At 39.1% G+C, this 15,870-nt stretch overlaps 2 protein-coding genes across 6 annotated transcripts in view; one reads left to right on the top strand and one right to left on the bottom strand.

The window, feature by feature from the left end:
- Positions 1 to 3,766, top strand: part of LOC144042796 (myosin-14-like) — a 31,992-nt gene extending 28,226 nt beyond the window's left edge. For all 4 annotated transcript variants that reach the window (XM_077555782.1, XM_077555781.1, XM_077555779.1 and 1 more), the window contains one exon: positions 2,702 to 3,766. In XM_077555782.1, coding sequence (XP_077411908.1) covers positions 2,702 to 3,005 — 304 coding nt within the window. In that variant the 3' untranslated portion in view covers positions 3,006 to 3,766. The remainder of the gene's footprint in view (positions 1 to 2,701) is intronic.
- A 74-nt stretch (positions 3,767 to 3,840) lies between these two features.
- LOC144042797 (nuclear distribution protein nudE homolog 1-like) lies at positions 3,841 to 15,034 on the bottom strand. 2 transcript variants are annotated; one of them, XM_077555784.1, is made up of 9 exons: positions 14,653 to 15,034; positions 13,238 to 13,388; positions 12,650 to 12,803; positions 8,472 to 8,620; positions 8,213 to 8,349; positions 6,876 to 7,097; positions 6,474 to 6,562; positions 5,982 to 6,100; positions 3,841 to 5,904 (listed from the first exon to the last, which is right to left on the bottom strand). In XM_077555784.1, the coding sequence occupies exons 2-9, from the start codon at positions 13,321 to 13,323 to the stop codon at positions 5,856 to 5,858; spliced, it is 1,005 nt and encodes a 334-aa protein (XP_077411910.1). In that variant the 5' UTR covers positions 13,324 to 13,388; positions 14,653 to 15,034; the 3' UTR covers positions 3,841 to 5,855. The 2 variants fall into 2 exon arrangements, with proteins under 2 accessions (XP_077411910.1, XP_077411911.1); XM_077555785.1 differs by having other exon boundaries at positions 14,898 to 14,989.
- Positions 15,035 to 15,870: the final 836 nt, after the last annotated feature.

The following is a 15,870-nucleotide window of genomic DNA, read 5'->3' as shown; positions in this document are numbered from 1 at the left end:
GAAATACAAAGATTTTTTTTTATAATAATAATAAATAAGCATCATTTTAAGAAAACAGGAAAAAATATTAACTTTTTTTTTTTTTTAAATACTTCCACACTTTAGAAAATTGCCTTTCAGAGCCCCTCAAAGCAAATGTAACTTTCTCCAATTTAAAATGAAATAACACATCCTTAATCCAATATGACACTGTGTGTGGAGCAGAGTCGGCAATACAGGTTTGAAGATCTTGTTCCCATGACCTCTAAATAACATCCATTGAGGTGGAATTTAAACGTGAAATCAAAACAAGCATTGTGGATAAAGCCTTTTTCTGATTTGGGTTAATCTCGTCAAATATATCGCCAGGGGGTTTATTAGGGAATCCCGAATTGGAGCCCGACAAAACTTCTCATCTGTAAATATCTGAAGAAATGAGAGGCGGGTAGATTATACTTAGTACCCAATTGTTCAAATGAAGCAAAATTATATTTAATAAATAAATCCTTCAAGCATTATAACCCTCTCCTCTGCCATCTATGAAATGTAGCATCATGTAAAAAAAAAGAAGAGGATATTAGCTGCAATCGAGCAACTCAAACTCATCCTCAAAAGATCAAAATATTTTCGAAATTGGATGCTAATTTTGATAGTCACGAATAGGGGTGTGAATTGCCGAGTACCTGGCGATTCGATTCGTATCACGATTCATAGGTCACGATTCAATTCGATACCGATTAATTCCGATACAAATCTATAAATTGATTATTGCGATTTTTTTTTTTTAACTCAAATTTGGAAAATACTAATCAGTAAACTTGTACATGTACACTGTAAGATTTGTATGAAAATGTATTTATTTATCTGAAAATTCAGGCTTATAACTGAGCCACTGCATTTAACAAACAGGTTGCAGTCTGTTTCATGTTTGAACAGCACTGAAATCAAATTAAGCCTTAACGTTCCATTAATATAACATTCCTCCATGCTTAATGTGTGAATCCTAACCCTAAGTAAGACGTTTTGTTGAATATTCCCATAAAAAAATTGATGTTTAAAAAATCAATTCGGCCGCATATCGAATCGACGCGCTGTAATCGAATCGATTTTTTCTAACACCCCTAGTCACGAACTACAGGGTCATGAGTTGCCCGGCTTTTTGACATTGGAATAGAGGCACCAACGACAGACGACGGTGAAAAAGGGGCAAAAGAAAGCTTCTCCATTTCCACTATGTCGGTCCACTGCCGTCTCGCCGATAGTGCATCCAAAAAGACAGACAGCAAAGGTTAGACGCCCAGTAATAGTGACGGAAATGTGGCAGAGCCTCCGTCTTGTTTTGATTTTAATTTATGTTCAATGCCATACCGCAAGATGCCATGAATAGATTATCTCTTATAGCTATCGCCAAGGGCTCGATAGCTAACACAGGAGAGGGCTGAGGGGACAGCCCTGATGAGTTCCGCCATGTAAATGGAAAGCTTTTGAATAATGATTATTAGAAAGCGCCATAGCAGTTGGACAGGCGTAGAGTAACTTCACCCAGGACAGAAAATGATGTCACAAGGCCTCAAACAGGTAAGCCCATTCCACTCTATTGAATGCCTTCCATGGAGGGAAGGCATTCAGAATCAGCCTGGCTGGGTATAATATATGGAAGAGACGGCGGACACCAACAAAGGAGCGTCTTTTCTTAACAAAACCAGTCTGCTCAAAGGCAACACTACTAGGCAGAACTTTTGCCAATATTTTGTTGTCAAAATTTAGAAGTGAGATTGGCCTATAGGACCCACGCTCTACTGTAGAGGTTTTTTGTCCTTTTTTTTTGTGTGTGCAAAAAGTGTTATACATGCTTGATTCAGACTAGTGGGAAGATCACCTCTGGCAAGAGAGTCTGTAAATCGAGCAGCTAGAACAGGAGTGTTTTTTTTTTCTGCAAATAGACATAGAACTCACTCGGCAGACCATCAGGACCGGGTGCTGCTGTAATGGTGCGTTCAAAGCAGATAGCTCATCCGGAGACAATGTTGGAATGTTAAGATCTTTAAAAAAAAATAAAAATCATTAGCACCATCAGAGCTATACGAATTATAATAGTAATGTTGGAAAGCATCATTTGTCCCCTGCTGGTCTGTAACAATCCCTCCGTCCTGGGATGTAAGCCCGTTAATAGTTTGTTTGGCCCTGGCAGATTGCAACTGCCTCGCCACAGCCTCGCTCGAGTGTCACTCTGATTTTTCAACAATAAATATTCTATAGAATGTGAAGTAAGCGTGTCATACTTTGCCCCAAGCTTCAAGCGTTCTTTCTATAAATCTTGGGAAGGGTTCTGCACATTTTGATTATCTAAATCTGCATTGGATAAAAAAAAAAATTTAAGACGTTCTCATAACATTAAATGTCGACAATATTAACACATAACAGGTGATCTTTAAAATTGGTGGGCAAAAAATATCGATAAAAAGCCTCTTGATTAAGCGATTCATTGCAATTAATCAAAATTCTAAGATGTGATTAATCAGATTTAAAAATTGAATCATTTGACAGCTAATCTTTTCTAGATGCAAATTCATATTTTCTAAAAAAAATAAAAATAAAGATAAAAAAATCATACATTTAATTTGCACTTGTCTCCTCCAGATACAGTACAAGCACTCCAAACCTCCTGCTTGTTACTCTCCATCTAAACCTTCCTCCTCTTCCTCCTGTTTGTCTGAGACAGGCGTGGCGGCGAGGCCAGTTTCAGCAGCCCCAGCCCTCGTAGTAGTGGCGGCAGCAGCCTCAGCAGCGGCGGCCTCGGCAGCGGCAGTGGCGGCCTTGGCGGAGGTTCCATGAGGAGCTTGGGGGCGCTGACAGGAGGAAGTGTCGGCCGCAGCAGGAGCACCATCGTGGAGAACTCGGTGGACATCCCCGAGGAAGACGAGGAGGAGGAGGAGGAGAAAGCGCTCTCGTTGTCTCCCGCCGCTCGACGCTCCCCACCTGCGGCCTCCGAAGAGGAGCTCCTCGAATGCCCCCAAGATGAGTAGTTGCCATAAGTTAGAGCGCCACCTGTTGCTTTGGCATGCAAATAATCTGTGAAACGCTCAAAACATGAATAGCAGCAAATAGTGCAACAAAATAAGTCATAATTACAGTATATAGATTTATATGCATTTGTTCACCACAAGAATGTTATACTTGGCTACAAAGTTGTAATATTTGGTCACAAAATTGCCATATCTCACCACAAAGTGTTATAGTTCGGCAACAAAATACTCCATCTTGTCTCCCAAAATGCTATTGTTGTCCAATGTTTATATTTGCCATATTTGGCCACAAAAGTGCAATATTGGTACAGGGAAATGTTTTGATGACAAAAAAAGTTGGATTTTGGCACACAAATGTTTTCTCAAATAGCATTCATTATACTGTACATCGTTACAAAAATAATATAATTCTCAACACAAAAAAGTAATTAGGCCACAAAGCTTACTTGAAGTTTGTGCCAAATACAATTGAAAAAAATGTTTTAATCAAAAATGTTACCCCTAGCATACAGTATATTTGGTAAAAACTTGTGCAACAAAAAGTTTTATTTTGACACCAAAATGTTATCATTTGCACCGAAAACACTTAAGTTTGCCATGTAAACACGAGCTTTGCTCACGTGTGCTTTTCAACAAACACATTTGACTTTTTTCTTGACACGTGGCTTTTGAGAATTGTGCACTTGATAATAAACACGTTGTGGCACGTTGGAACGTGTGGAATCAAACATTGAGAGCCAATAAAGTACATTTGAACCCTCCTCTATTTGTATCTTTCTCTTTTGTCAAGTTTTAGTTTGTAAAAAAGGGCTTAAAACGTACAAATGAGAATGCATAGTAGAAAAACAAAATAATTCTTTATTGAAAATATAAAGAGCTCGTGCTGAGCTGGTCAAGCAAAGTGACAAAGAGAGCTTCAACATTTCCTACAACATTTCAGCCATGTTTGTGTAACAAACGAGTTATGAAATACTATGACGGAAGACAGTTCTAAACGCAGTACCACAAACGGCCACATGGTGTTGGAGGCAACAGAACTAGAAAAAAAGTGCTTTTTTTGGACTCGTATTACAGTTTAACATTTTGAAGGTGTATTCGGACCACCTGGGATAAGAAAACAATGTTGTTACTTTCCAAGGTGAAGTAATTTATCACTCTTGTAATGCAACACTATTTGCCTTAAAGAAATTGGACAATTCTTGGAAAAAAAATTGTAATATTGCACTTTTTTTCTCAAAGAAAATGAAGAAATACATGTAATATTACTTTCAATATGCCTTTTTATCTGGGTACTAAAATCTGGGGGGAAAATAGGTATCTTTTCTAGAAAAATATGTAATCTACGGTATTCTTGAAAAAAAATCTGACTTCATTCTATAGATTTTTTTTAACTACGCCATTTTTCTGCAAAACCCCCCAAAAATATTTTTCTCCCAAAAAAATTATAGAAAAATAGGCTTATCCTAATTATTATTATTTTTAAGTCTATGGGGGCGGGAGGGAATCAAGATATTGGGAAAACTATGCCTTTATTCTTATATTTTGTGTATTTATTAAAAAGAAATACAATTTTTCCTTGAAAATGGGACTTTATTCTTATATTGTGAGCCTTTTTCCAGTATATTGCCATTTTCGTGTTATTTTTTTAAATATATATATTTTTCTATAAAAATATGTAATTTTCAAGACCAAAAAAAAAAAGACTACCGATACTCTTGAAAAAAAAAAAAGTAATACAGTGGAACCTTGGAGTTTGAACGTCTCAGAACTCGTACAATTCGGACTTCAACCAAAAAATCAGAGTAAAAAATGCCTCGGAGTTTGAGCTCATTTTGGGAGTTCGAACACCCAAGCAAAGCAAGCCAAGCCGAACGTACCTTGAAAACGGGTAGCCGAGTGAAGCCGAGCTAAGCCGAGCAATGTCGAATGCTCTCGTTGCGGTAGTTGAGACGTTGCACTGCTCATTTCCAGTCAGATCGTGAATACTCCTGAAGGTGCTCCATACTCGCGAGTGCATTTTGATTTTTTCCACGACAATTTTCTTCGTTATGGGCCCAAAGAAAGACAACAGTGCCACTGGCAACAAAGAAAACATACAGTGCTACGAACCACAGTGGAATTAGGAAGGAGATTATCGCGCCGTTGTAACTACCGTGACTACTTCTGTAAATACTGGCACGAGGACCCCCCTTAGCTGTTCAAAAACGTGCCTGACGTTAAACAACGCACGCAAGGAACGCTTAGCAGTCTAACAGCACTGAACTAAAGCTAACATTAACATAGCATTTATCATCCACTGATGCCATCACAGCACAACGGGTAAGGTATTTGTATTGTTTAAATACTGTACTGTAACTGTAAAAAACAAATAGAAATTAAAAGCTTGGGAACGGATTAATTGCATTTACACTATTTCCTATGTGAAAAAAAGTTTTGGAGGTTGAACAATTTGGACTTTGAACACTTCGCAGGAACGAATTATGTTCAAACTCCGAGGTACCACTGTATTAAGGTATTTCCAAATAATGAAGCAATTGTTTCTTGAAATTTGGTCAAATAAAGCGGCGTAAATTATCTTGTTTACTTGAGGAACAAATTGATGCACAAAAAATTAAAAAAAAATAATCTTGCCGTTTATTCCACCCCACCAGTCTATGTCCAATAATCATTTTTGTACAAAATTTTAAACGTGACAAAAACAAAATGTCACTTTTCCTCTGGTCTGCAACAGCAGAGCAAACAGTGTCGCACAAAAAAAAGAAAAAGAAAAAAAGTTCAAGTGCGAGTGCCGACGGCCAATTAGTTGTTTGTCACACACACGGGGCCACACCAGGAAATTTCTCTCGCATTTCACAGTAGCAATTTGCCTCCCGCTCCAAAGTCCAACCTCTTGACCAGCCTGCACAAAACGGTGAACAAAAGTTACAAACAGGTGACACGCATCATCATGGCAACGAGAGCGGCCATCTTACGTACCCTTTGTGGTAGAGTCCGTTGGCAGGCGGCACGTCGGGGATATTCCCGGTTGGGAGTCTGCGGCCGGCCGGCTGCTCATGGACGTACTCGCGACACGACGCCAGCTTGGACTCCAGATTCTACCGGCACACGACAACAAATTTGACGGCATGCTGCAAAGGATTGTGGCCACGTTGAAATGTTGTGACTTTTACGACCTCGTACTAAAAAGGCTCCAGTCAGATATGGTGGTTATAAGAAGTCTACACACCCTTGTTCAAATGGCAGGTGTGAAATCTTTTTTTTTTTGGGGGGGGGGGGGGGGTCATGAGGTCATGTGGGCGCCCTCTTATAATTAGATCCAGGTTAAACTTGTACGGTGCTAAAAGTGGTCCTCTAAGTTCTTACGATGAAGAACGCTTACGTTGTGGTTTGTTTTGGAGCTGGGATTCAAACCCAGACCCTTGATTGCCACTCAGCTGAATGCAATCATCAAAATGCAAAAGTACTCACCCCGACTTTCCTGAGCAGTTCACCGACAATGTTGAGCGCCGAAATCCTGGCGGATGTCGTAAGAGGACTCCCTGATGTGCTAACCTCACCTGATGACAAAACATAACACGAATATCATTATACATGATATATTATAATAATAATAAAAAACATTCATATTTGAACTAAGACGTGAATCTCTTAAATCAAACCTTAAATCATTCTTATTCCATGTTTAAATATTTTGAATTCATAATTACAGTATTCATAAGTCGCTCTAGTAAAAGAAAAAAGAAAAAATCCTGGTTCTCTAGTTGTCAAATGTGTGGTTGAGTTATTCAGAGCGCCGCTCATAGGAGTGCGCTAGTTAAGATTCGAATGAGGTTTCAATGTTTTTGAGTCGTGTGATGCGTTTGGACTGACCCGTATTGACGGACGGCATTTGGGCTTTGGTGGCGGGCACTCTAACGGGCGTGGTGGCAGACATTTTGTCTGGATGTGTGAGGGCCGGCGTGGGGACGGTGGCTGTGGTGGGCGTAGGGGCCGAAGATGATGATGATGATGACGACGACGACGAAGGTTCTGAGGGGATGCTGGTTGCGTGTGTTTGCTGCTTGTGCTGCACAGCCAGCTCCTGGCGCAGGTCTGCAACACGTTAATCAACACAAAATAAAGAATTTTGGGAAAACGACGCTTTGTCCTTCAACAATTCTCATTTCATTCTTCAAGAAAAAACATTTTATTTAACGCATTCACTCGCAGCCATTTTCACTGAAGCAACCCCCTTTGCTCCCGGCGGCTGTTTTACTGGATTTTGACAGATTTTGCAAGGCCCACAGAATATTGTGTTCTATTGCTATAAAAACATGGAACTTACCAAAAGAAAGATTACAGTCTCTTATTTCATCAGGAAAAAAAAGTATATTTCTAAGTTTACGTTTTGCAGCAATTAGCATTAGAATATAGCTCAATTTCATCATTATTCGCAAACAATGGGGAAAAAAAGAGCTAGTTTTCAACATGGCCCTGATTGATCTATTCGACTCTGCTGCGGCCTGCTGGCCGTTTTTTGTAATAACTTGCTTTAAGCGTCCTCTTCAGGTCAGGGGCTGCATCAAAGCTTTCTGTATGCTCTAGCATAAAAAAAAGAAACATAAATAAAAAGACTAGAAATACGTTTAGAGGACCATGGCAATATTTCAATTAGAAAATTTTATATCGCACCTTTTCTCCACTTAAAAAACAAAAACACTTTTCATGCGATAAGCTTTTTTTTAACTAGCAAAAATGTGCTATTTTTCTAGAGACAATAAAAAAAATTCCCTACAAAATACAATATTCATTTTTTTGGAGGGGGGACTACTCTTGAGAAATTATCTTATTCTTGTTATATTAAGCTTGCCCCGCACCCAAAGAACCAAGCCATAGTTTCTGAAATCTCTAAAATCTCCACTACTACTATTTGCTTCAAAAATATATAAATAATTAACTTGACTTTTTTCTCTCTTTAATACAATGACTACTCTGGCATGGCACCTTAAAAAAAATTCAGCTTTCTAAAATGGCTTTTCTTAGTTGGGGGGTCAGGGGGAAGCATTTTCTTCGACAAAATATGTAAAAATAAATAAATACCTTCAATTTGTTCTAATAAGCAATTAACAAAAATCTTGAAAAAGAATCATTTAAAATGATTTTATGTAATAATAAGCTTTAAAAAAAAAAAAAAAGCCCCGTCAATGTATGAATGAATGAGGTGTGACCTCTGGCCTCGTCCTTGAGCCTCTGCACAGACTCCAGAAGGTCCTCCTTGTCGTCCAGCTCGCTCTCCAGGAAGGCGTTCCTCTCGATGGCCTGATTCATACGCAGCTCAAAGTCTTCCAGCGACATGATGGTCGCCCTGAAACGCAAAGACAAAAACTAAGACGCCATCCTCTGGGAGTGCTAAAGATTTGAGCCATGAACAAATACTACTCCCTTCGCAAGGGTCATACCCACCCACCCCCCACACCCCTCGCTCACCTCTTGGCTCTCTCCAGGTCGTCGTTGGCCTGTTCCAGCTCCCTGACGTACTTGTGCAGGTGGTCTCGGATGGACGTCGTCTCGGCCAGCTCGCCCTCCAGCGTCGTCATCTGGCGACACGCCTCCGAGTGCTGCGTGCCGTACTTCTCCTGGAGGGGACGGACGGAGGAAGGGAACGGCATGAAATGACATTATATTAAATGGTAAGTGTGAAAGGGGTAAAAATCCATATGAAGGTTGTCAACGTGCCAGAAAGACAAGCGAAGTGATACAAAGTTGGTTACTAAAGCAAACGTTCCAGCTCTGAAGCCAAGAAGTTTGCAGGGCATGTTCGTCTTTGCCATCCTGTGTTGGTCGGTACCTTTCACACTCTCCAGCGATAAGCAGTGTGGAGGGGGTGTAGAATCAGTATGAACGCTACTTTCACAAATATAGCAAAGAAATTCCTCAGCTATTTTTGCCCATACCATTCCATGTCAGTACCGTTTACACGGTCCAATTTCACAGGAAAATCAAGACTGCTTAGATAGACAGTGTGAAGGGGGGGGGGGGGGTTGACCTGTGTGAAAACTGCTTAGGGGCGCCACATGACAGTCATCTTTGTCCCTGCTATTCTGTCAGTACTTTTCACACAACACAGAAGAGAGAGAGGGCGAGACAGAGGCAGGGATAGTCTGTAAAAAGACAGCCTTGATTGGAAGTGTGAAAGGGGGAAAAAAAGAATCCTGTATGAATTTAACCTAAACACAGTAACTAAAACCCATGTGAACCCTACCTTCATAATGGAACCAAAGCCACCATTCCACCTCTGAAGCTGGGAAATTTGAGGGTTATGTTCGTCCCTGCCATTCCATATCAATACCTTTCACACAGACTAGCATCTTGAGGGGGGAAAGCCAGCTTTGATGGGCAGTACAAAAGGGAATCAACATGAAAACGCTACTTTCACAACTAAAGCCACCCATTCCAATTATGAAGCTGGGAAATTCATCATCTTTGTCCCTGCCATTCCAAGTTGGTACCTTTCACACAGTAGAGTGATGTGGTGGATGGAGCCAGCTTTCACGAATGGTGTGAAATGAATGTCCTCGGGCTGTTTTGATCATGCTGATGTAACCACAATGGATACCAATACTCAAACGCCGCCGTTATTCATGATATGACTGAAGAGGACGAGTCATATGGAAGAACAGACACGGCCGATGGCGTCAACAACTGCTTCCTGTTGATTCTCCTTCCCTCAAATCACCTCCTCTGTGTATGTGTGCGCATGTGTGTATCCAGCTATAAAACGCAACATGCATCAGCTGATCAAAAGGAATCATTTTTTATTTACCGTGTACAAAAATGGACATTTAAGTAGAATTTTTCCTTACGGGGTCTTTTTATGATCCACCCTCAGTTGACGTTAACCACAAAATTAAATTCTTTAAACAAGTCAGTCTTATAAAACTATTTCAGCCCGCAGCATATACTAAATATTAATTACATTTCAAGATAACGACACACACACGTCAAAGTTATGCAACAATCGTTACACAGAATCTTATCAGTTAATTATCGAGCCACCATTGCAGAAAACAAAAAGCAGTGGAAAAAGGGCTGAAGTTTTGCTGAATGCTTTGAATGGGACCAACAATCGCCATTTGTTGGCCAAACGATAAAATGTTTTTTGTTTTGTTTTTTAACATGGGGAAATAATGAAAGTCAAGCAGTATGGTTGTGCACAACTCCAACTTTTGGCTGATTTTAGTTTGTTCATCCATAAGCAGAGATGGGTAGAGTAGCCATAAATTGTGCTCAAGTAATAGTTTTGTTACAAATTGAATAATGTGACCCAACAAGTTGTCTTCCAAATAATTACTTAAAAGTATTCAGTGGACAAACTACTCTAGTACTAAGCAACTGGTGAGTAAATTCTAATTTATTTTAATCAAAAGATAGGGCTGGCTTAAAAAAAACAACAACAAAAATCGAATAATCGATATCGAATCAATTTTCCTTTTCAAGCCCAATATCGTTATATATATATATCTTTTTTCACATAAATTCTTAAGAAAATTGAATCTTACAGTTTCCTTGAAGTTTACTGTTCACATAAAAAAAATTATTATTTTTTTTAAAGTATTTTGTTACATTTATGAAAGACCTGACTTATTGCACTTTAAGACATTTTAGATTATTTTAAATTTACAATTATTGAATTAGATTATGAAAATGTTTTTTTCATTGTTTCTGTAACACTTACGTGATTACAACGTTACTTTCAATAATAAACTAAATAATTTGACCAGTTACTGCTTTTGCAAAATGTACTTTGAAATTTAATATTTGTGGAGTTTTTATCATGTCCTTGACATTTAAGAAGAATTTATGTGCCATAATGAATCCATATCGGATTTAATTGAAGTGAATCGAATGGGGGGGAAAAATGAAAATCGAATCGAACTGAACTCTTGTGAATCGGAATCAAATCGATTGAGGAAATGAGAATCGATAGCCAACCGGGCCATCCCTACAAAAAAAAACATAACCGTCAACTAAACAAAGATAATAAAATACAAATGTGCAAATTCAGATGTTTCCCCAACAATATCACTTTAATTGAAATGATAATAAACTGAATTTTTATAAAACATAAATAAAGGAAAATTCTGCCACAAGAAATTGTCTTGAATGAGCTTTTTTGTTTCCACAATTAGCTCAATGCGCATAGCCAGCTGTTCCTTCCTCTGTTGCTTTTGGCTGTTTCATCAAAATGAGTAATTTCTTTGAAAAGTTGGCTTCTAGGTAGTGGAAAATTTATGAGGTCCTGTATCTGCCTGGCTGCGAGAAGTATCTTGTGCAATCAATAATTAATTCATAAAAATACAAACTTATTCAAATGATTACTGGGAATTAAAGGAGCATTCAAGGATCTTTTGTCGCGGATCATCTTAATGATTGGTTCTCGATCCTGTCGATCAAGCTGCCGTAACGACAGAGTGTGCTCGTTCTTAGCTGCGCATGCGCACTTCCGAGTGTTTGTAGCATGTAGCCGCTGAGCTTCAGATTCAGCCATTCATCGTTGTCGCTCCACCGATTTCACCGCATATTTTGAAAATGGCTGCGAGCCGCGAGAGGACATCCGTCTATGACGTGAGGCCGGCTGCAGAGGCTGATGAAGATGAAGATGAAGATGAAGAGGAGCTGGCAATTTTTTTCACATCAGAAATTCTAGGTAAACTCCTTGCAAAATGTACTTGGAATTTCTGAGTGCATCAACCTTTACTAGGCTTTTTCAAGTAAATGTCACTCCCCATTTTTACAGTGTTGGCGTTTCCCCCGGACGAGCAGGAGAACTGGTAGGATGGTCTTCCGCATGCGCACTTTTAAAAAAACTGACGTTTGCCTTCTACTTTTTGAGAAAATCCTTGAATACGCCTTTAAGTAAATGTAACATTTTGCACTTTATCACACAACTCTGCCTTTAAGCAAAAAAAAAAAAAAAAAGCAGCGAAATAACAAAAAAAACTGAAAACTAAGGGAATTATGCAACAAAAATGTGGCATCCAAAATTGTATTATCAATTAGCCATGTGTGTGTTTTGTGCCATTTTTTACTATTTATGCCACAGAGCAATTATAGAATGTTTGAAAAAAAAAAAAATCCTCTCGCATATTCCAGATAGCCAAAACGATTTGAAAACAGAAAAAGTAAGTGACATGAAATGAACCCTTCACAACACAAATTGGTGTGTCTAATGTTTTAGCCAGTGAGCATTTGATAAATTACCCCCCCCCCCCCCCCCCCATGGTTAAATATCAGATGTACAAAAGAAGCATTCACGCCCGATTTGTGTTCTTTGCACAAACGCGACAAGTCACAGAACATTCCGTCCGCTTGGGTCTCGTGGCATTTGCGCCTGGAGGACGCAGCTAACTTTTAAATCTTGTCATGCATAGAAAAGAACACACTCAGCAACAAGGAAAGAAAAAAACACTGCTGCCAGAAAGAACATTGTTCGAATATCCTACGCTTTTTATGTGTTGCAGCTCCATGCGTTGCTTGAAGGTTTAGAATTACCGTAACAGCTATGCTAATTTGTTGTTAGCCCGTCTATGGCATTTCAAACTGTAAATGACATTGGATCTCTCCTTCTCTATCACAAATTTCCACCGTCCTGCTTGTTTGGTCACCTTGTAGTTTTCCAGGTCCATTCGCAGGCGGTTGTTGGCGGCGAGCAGCTCACGGTTCCTCGTCTCGTATACTTTGAGCTCCGCTTCCAACTCGGCCTCGTAGTCGCGACTCATTTGCTGGAACTCCTGCAGCTCCTCCTGGGCCTCCTCTTCTCTGAAAACACACAAAACAGGAGATCTCACTTGGGCTTTACTCATTAAACTGAGAATTGTGGAAGGACTCGCAAGTTTGTTTCCATCTAATGAATGGAAAAAGGTTGCTTATTTTCCCTAAATTCGCCTTCAATCCTGTGGCAACAAGCAAGCGATCTCGCATGAAATACCAACATGAGCACACAAGATTTATTTTTATTTTTTTTTCATTTGGGGTGACCAGCAAAAAACAATAAATGTCCTTTATCTGGTCTGTAATGTTCATCTGAAAAATGCCTGAGATGTTTGTGGAGACCATGTGAGAAATTTGCTTTCATGAACCTGAGTGTAAAATCAACTCATATTTGTGATTTCAGATAGGAAGATATTTCCTTGCCACAATGTCAACATCCTTGGAAAAAAAAAAGAAAAAGGCTTTTAACATGAAAAACAAACCTGTGCTGGTGCTTGGCAGCCTGCTCCTTCCAGTAGTGCACTTCCTCTTTCAAGGATCCAAACTGAGGCACGTCGGAATCCTCCATCTCCTTTCCCAGAAAGCAACCTCACACGGACCCAACTTGCCCTGGTCCAGTCAAGCCGTCTAGACCTGAAAGGAAGTCCATTTGGAAAGCGGTCAACTTAACTCATTCACTGCCATTGACGGCTAAAAACGTCAAAAATTCATTTGAACTATTTCTAACAAGAATATGAAAAGCTAGAATGTTTTTACTGTACATTAAGAACAGATATGAAATCTGTGATTAATCAATCATGAGTTTACTAGTGAAGTCATGCGATTAATTACGATTTAAATTTTAATCACATGACGCCCCAAATTGTAAATCTTTTCTTTTCTTTTTATTTATTCACTGCCATTGACGGCTATAAACGTCGAAAATTTATTTGAACTATTTCTATTAGTTTGCGATTAATCGTGAGTACTAGTACTAGTAAAGTCATACGATTAATTACAATTAAAAAAAAGTATTGTCTGTCGCCCCTAATTTTTAATAATCTTTTTGTTTTAATGAATTTATGGCAGTGAATAAGTTAAGCTTCCATTCCATCTTCTAATGACAAAATCTACTTTTGTGAGTTGTGTCATGTATAAGATTAATACAAATGGGCCAGCAGGGCTTTCTTTCCCATTTGGCATAACTTATGTCCTATAAATCCTACTAGATCTTGGTGGGGTGCAATCAAGTCCATTCAGAAAAATGTCAATTTTAGTCTAGTTTAGTCATCTTCTTGTTTTTTAATGAAAACTTCAAATGTGTCGTAACTATACACAATTAACGGAAATTTCTCTTTAGAAGTTTCTCAATATTGATTTTACAATAGCTGGATGCAGTCAATCTGCAACTCAGGGCGTTTGGGAAAACACCAAATTCAGAAAGCACAGGAAAGACTTTGTCTCACATTCGGCAATATAATCATTTATCCTAATTGGGTACATGCAAGACAGTAACAAAGTCCCTTTGGAAAATCACCAATTTTAGTCTCTATTGAGTCTTTCAAATAAAAACGCTTGGTGTATCATACATAAAACTCGGATAGAAATTACACTTTGGAATTCTCTCTCACATTCGGCAATATACTTATTGAACAAAAATCTTTTCATTTCGAGGAGGAAGCTTTTTTATCACCTTGATTTGCTGTATTATCGCGATAACGGCAGACATCAACAACCAGAAGAGTGTATCAAATGTGATCAATGTTCTCGCTTGAAATGACTGTTATAAAGGAACTTTTCATGCAACATTTTTGACAAGTTAGGCCACGTCAAAACTTGCCAGACATCAAGCACATGCATGCCCAAAAGATAACGGTTATTTCAATCCCTAGTGACGAATAATACTGAAATAACTTACTTCTTGGGGGGGCCAGGCAGCTCAAATTTTGCAATCCAAAGAACAAGAGAGTCAATGGAAGTTCCCTTGGGCTTTTAAATGCAAATAAATTCGCTGCGCCGTGCGAAAGGGGGTTAACCATTTAAATCCCAGCTGACATCAACACACCGCAGCTCACCGAGGAGAAAAAGTCGTTGAAAGGCGACAAAACAAGCCAAACTTCGCACTCGCCGTCGTCTGACTTTCTTAAAAACGAGCAGTCTTACCGGCAGGATGTTACACCGAGAAGTTTAAATCACACTTTAGCCCGAGTCGGAAGTCACAAAGTTCCTACTGCCGTGAATGAGGACGTCGAACAATAAACGCTGCCATTCATAATGTCCGGAATCGTTCACCAATCACAAGTTGCGTGTCCGGCTTCGTTTCCGCTTCCTATTAGCCGCTACAGTTGTCTGTCAAATTATATAGGCACAGCCTTTGTCAAAACAGCCAATCATATGAGTGATACAGAGGGGACGTATCTGCATAATCTTCACAGTCTAGACGTTTTGATGGATTAGTGGGAGTCCGTGATGCCTTCGAGTTCTATCGGGGGGGACAATCATATATTTGAGGAATATGATCGATTTGGTGGAGGCGAATGTAGAAAATGTCCCTCGGTGTTTTGTAGCTAGCTACAAAAGGAAAACACATTTAAAAAAAATATAAATATATATATATATTTTTATCTTGCTTTTATTTAGTGCAACACACAAGTGTAAACCAAATCATATGTTAATAAATGAAATTTGGTTAAATTTGATGCCTTCCTGGCCTCCGATTGGATGATTTCACTGTCAGCAGGGTCAATTGTGTCCTTTTGAGAGGGATTAAGGCGACCGATCTGATCCTAGTTAATCCACACGCATCTACCATCACTTCACAAAAAACTGGTTCACACTCCAACTCTGTCCTTGATGCTTATCTGACTCGTTTTATCACTTGATTTATTGTTTCAACGTTGCTTTCCCTTCCTGGATGGCATGATTGGCATCCTAGTATACTACCCCAGAGGTGGAATAGTCGAATGTTAACGGATTTTATTATTTTTTTAAATCACTCTAAAATCTGATCGGAGGAAATGTCACAAAAGGGTTTTTATTCTATGGAATAACTTCATCGTATCTTGTTTAAACTTCCTGGGTGGCACTGGCATCCTGGAATAGTCCAGTAGGACCTGATAGAAGTGGAATAGTGGAG

This window comes from Vanacampus margaritifer, chromosome 2 (genome assembly GCF_051991255.1).
Source record: "Vanacampus margaritifer isolate UIUO_Vmar chromosome 2, RoL_Vmar_1.0, whole genome shotgun sequence".
Lineage (NCBI taxonomy): Eukaryota > Metazoa > Chordata > Actinopteri > Syngnathiformes > Syngnathidae > Vanacampus > Vanacampus margaritifer.
Note: the sequence above shows the minus strand (reverse complement) of the source record. Positions and strands in the feature narration are given on the sequence as shown.